This window comes from Olea europaea, chromosome 10, assembly GCF_002742605.1.
Source record: "Olea europaea var. sylvestris chromosome 10, O_europaea_v1, whole genome shotgun sequence".
Classification (NCBI taxonomy): Eukaryota; Viridiplantae; Streptophyta; class Magnoliopsida; order Lamiales; family Oleaceae; genus Olea; species Olea europaea.
Genome location: NC_036246.1, coordinates 2,529,623 through 2,530,613, shown reverse-complemented (window position 1 = coordinate 2,530,613; position 991 = coordinate 2,529,623). Strand labels below are relative to the sequence as shown.

General features: G+C 38.7%; 1 protein-coding gene across 1 annotated transcript in view; it reads left to right on the top strand.

Annotated features, from left to right (window-relative positions):
* Positions 1 to 991, top strand: part of LOC111400145 (potassium transporter 8-like) — a 5,062-nt gene continuing 4,071 nt past the window's right edge. The window contains exons 1-2 of the mRNA XM_023027582.1: positions 1 to 391; positions 472 to 973. Of these exons, the coding sequence (XP_022883350.1) occupies positions 332 to 391; positions 472 to 973 (562 nt within the window). The 5' untranslated portion in view covers positions 1 to 331. The remainder of the gene's footprint in view (positions 392 to 471; positions 974 to 991) is intronic.

The window sequence follows — 991 nt, the reverse complement described above, 5'->3', positions numbered from 1 at the left end:
TAAACAGTATGCAGAGAGTAGATCATTTTTATTATAATTTTATTACACGTTCAAAAGTGTCCACGAATAATACAGACAATATTCTATCGCACATTTTCCCACCAGCTTTCTGCCTCCCCGTATCATTTATCTTGGCGTTCTCTTTGAAGATTTTCGTGTTGCTTCTTAGATGTTCCCGTCGTTGTGTAGCTTAAACCAAGACACCTTTGATTTTTCTTCAGTGGATATTCTTGGAGTTTTTTTTTTTTTTGAAAAGAAGGTCCTTTTTAAGTGATTGTCCTCAAGGGCACTCTCTGATTTTCTCGAGGTTTTTGTAACTAATGGTGTTCTAATGCTTCTGAGTCGGCCTGTGATGGATATTGAAAGTTGGAGCCCTGATAATCCTATCAAGGTGAGACCTTTGGCAGTGAGAATTGTACCAAATATCACTGAATTTTCTTTTCTTTTGTCTGAGTTTTATTTTTGATGCAGAGAGAATCATGGAGTACAGTGTTGACATTGGCTTACCAGAGTTTGGGTGTAGTGTATGGGGATTTAAGCACTTCACCTTTGTTTGTTTTCAGGAGTACTTTTGCAGAGGACATTCAACATTCAGAGTCTAATGAGGAGATTTATGGGGTTTTATCTTTTGTTTTTTGGACATTAACTCTTATTCCATTGCTCAAGTATGTGTTTATAGTGCTTAGAGCTGATGATAATGGTGAAGGTGGGACTTTTGCTTTGTATTCTCTGCTCTGCCGCCATGCCCGGGTGAGTACTTTGCCGAATGGGCAGGTAGCAGACGAGGACTTGTATGAGTATAAAAGGGATGGAATTTCACCGGCTAATCGAGGTCTTGGATTGGGATTGAGCTTAAGATCAACATTGGAGAAGCACAGATTGTTGCAAATAATGTTGCTGGCTTTGGCCTTAATTGGTACTTGTATGGTAATTGGGGATGGAGTTCTTACACCTGCAATTTCTGGTATGGAATGAAAATTTGCTTATTTTT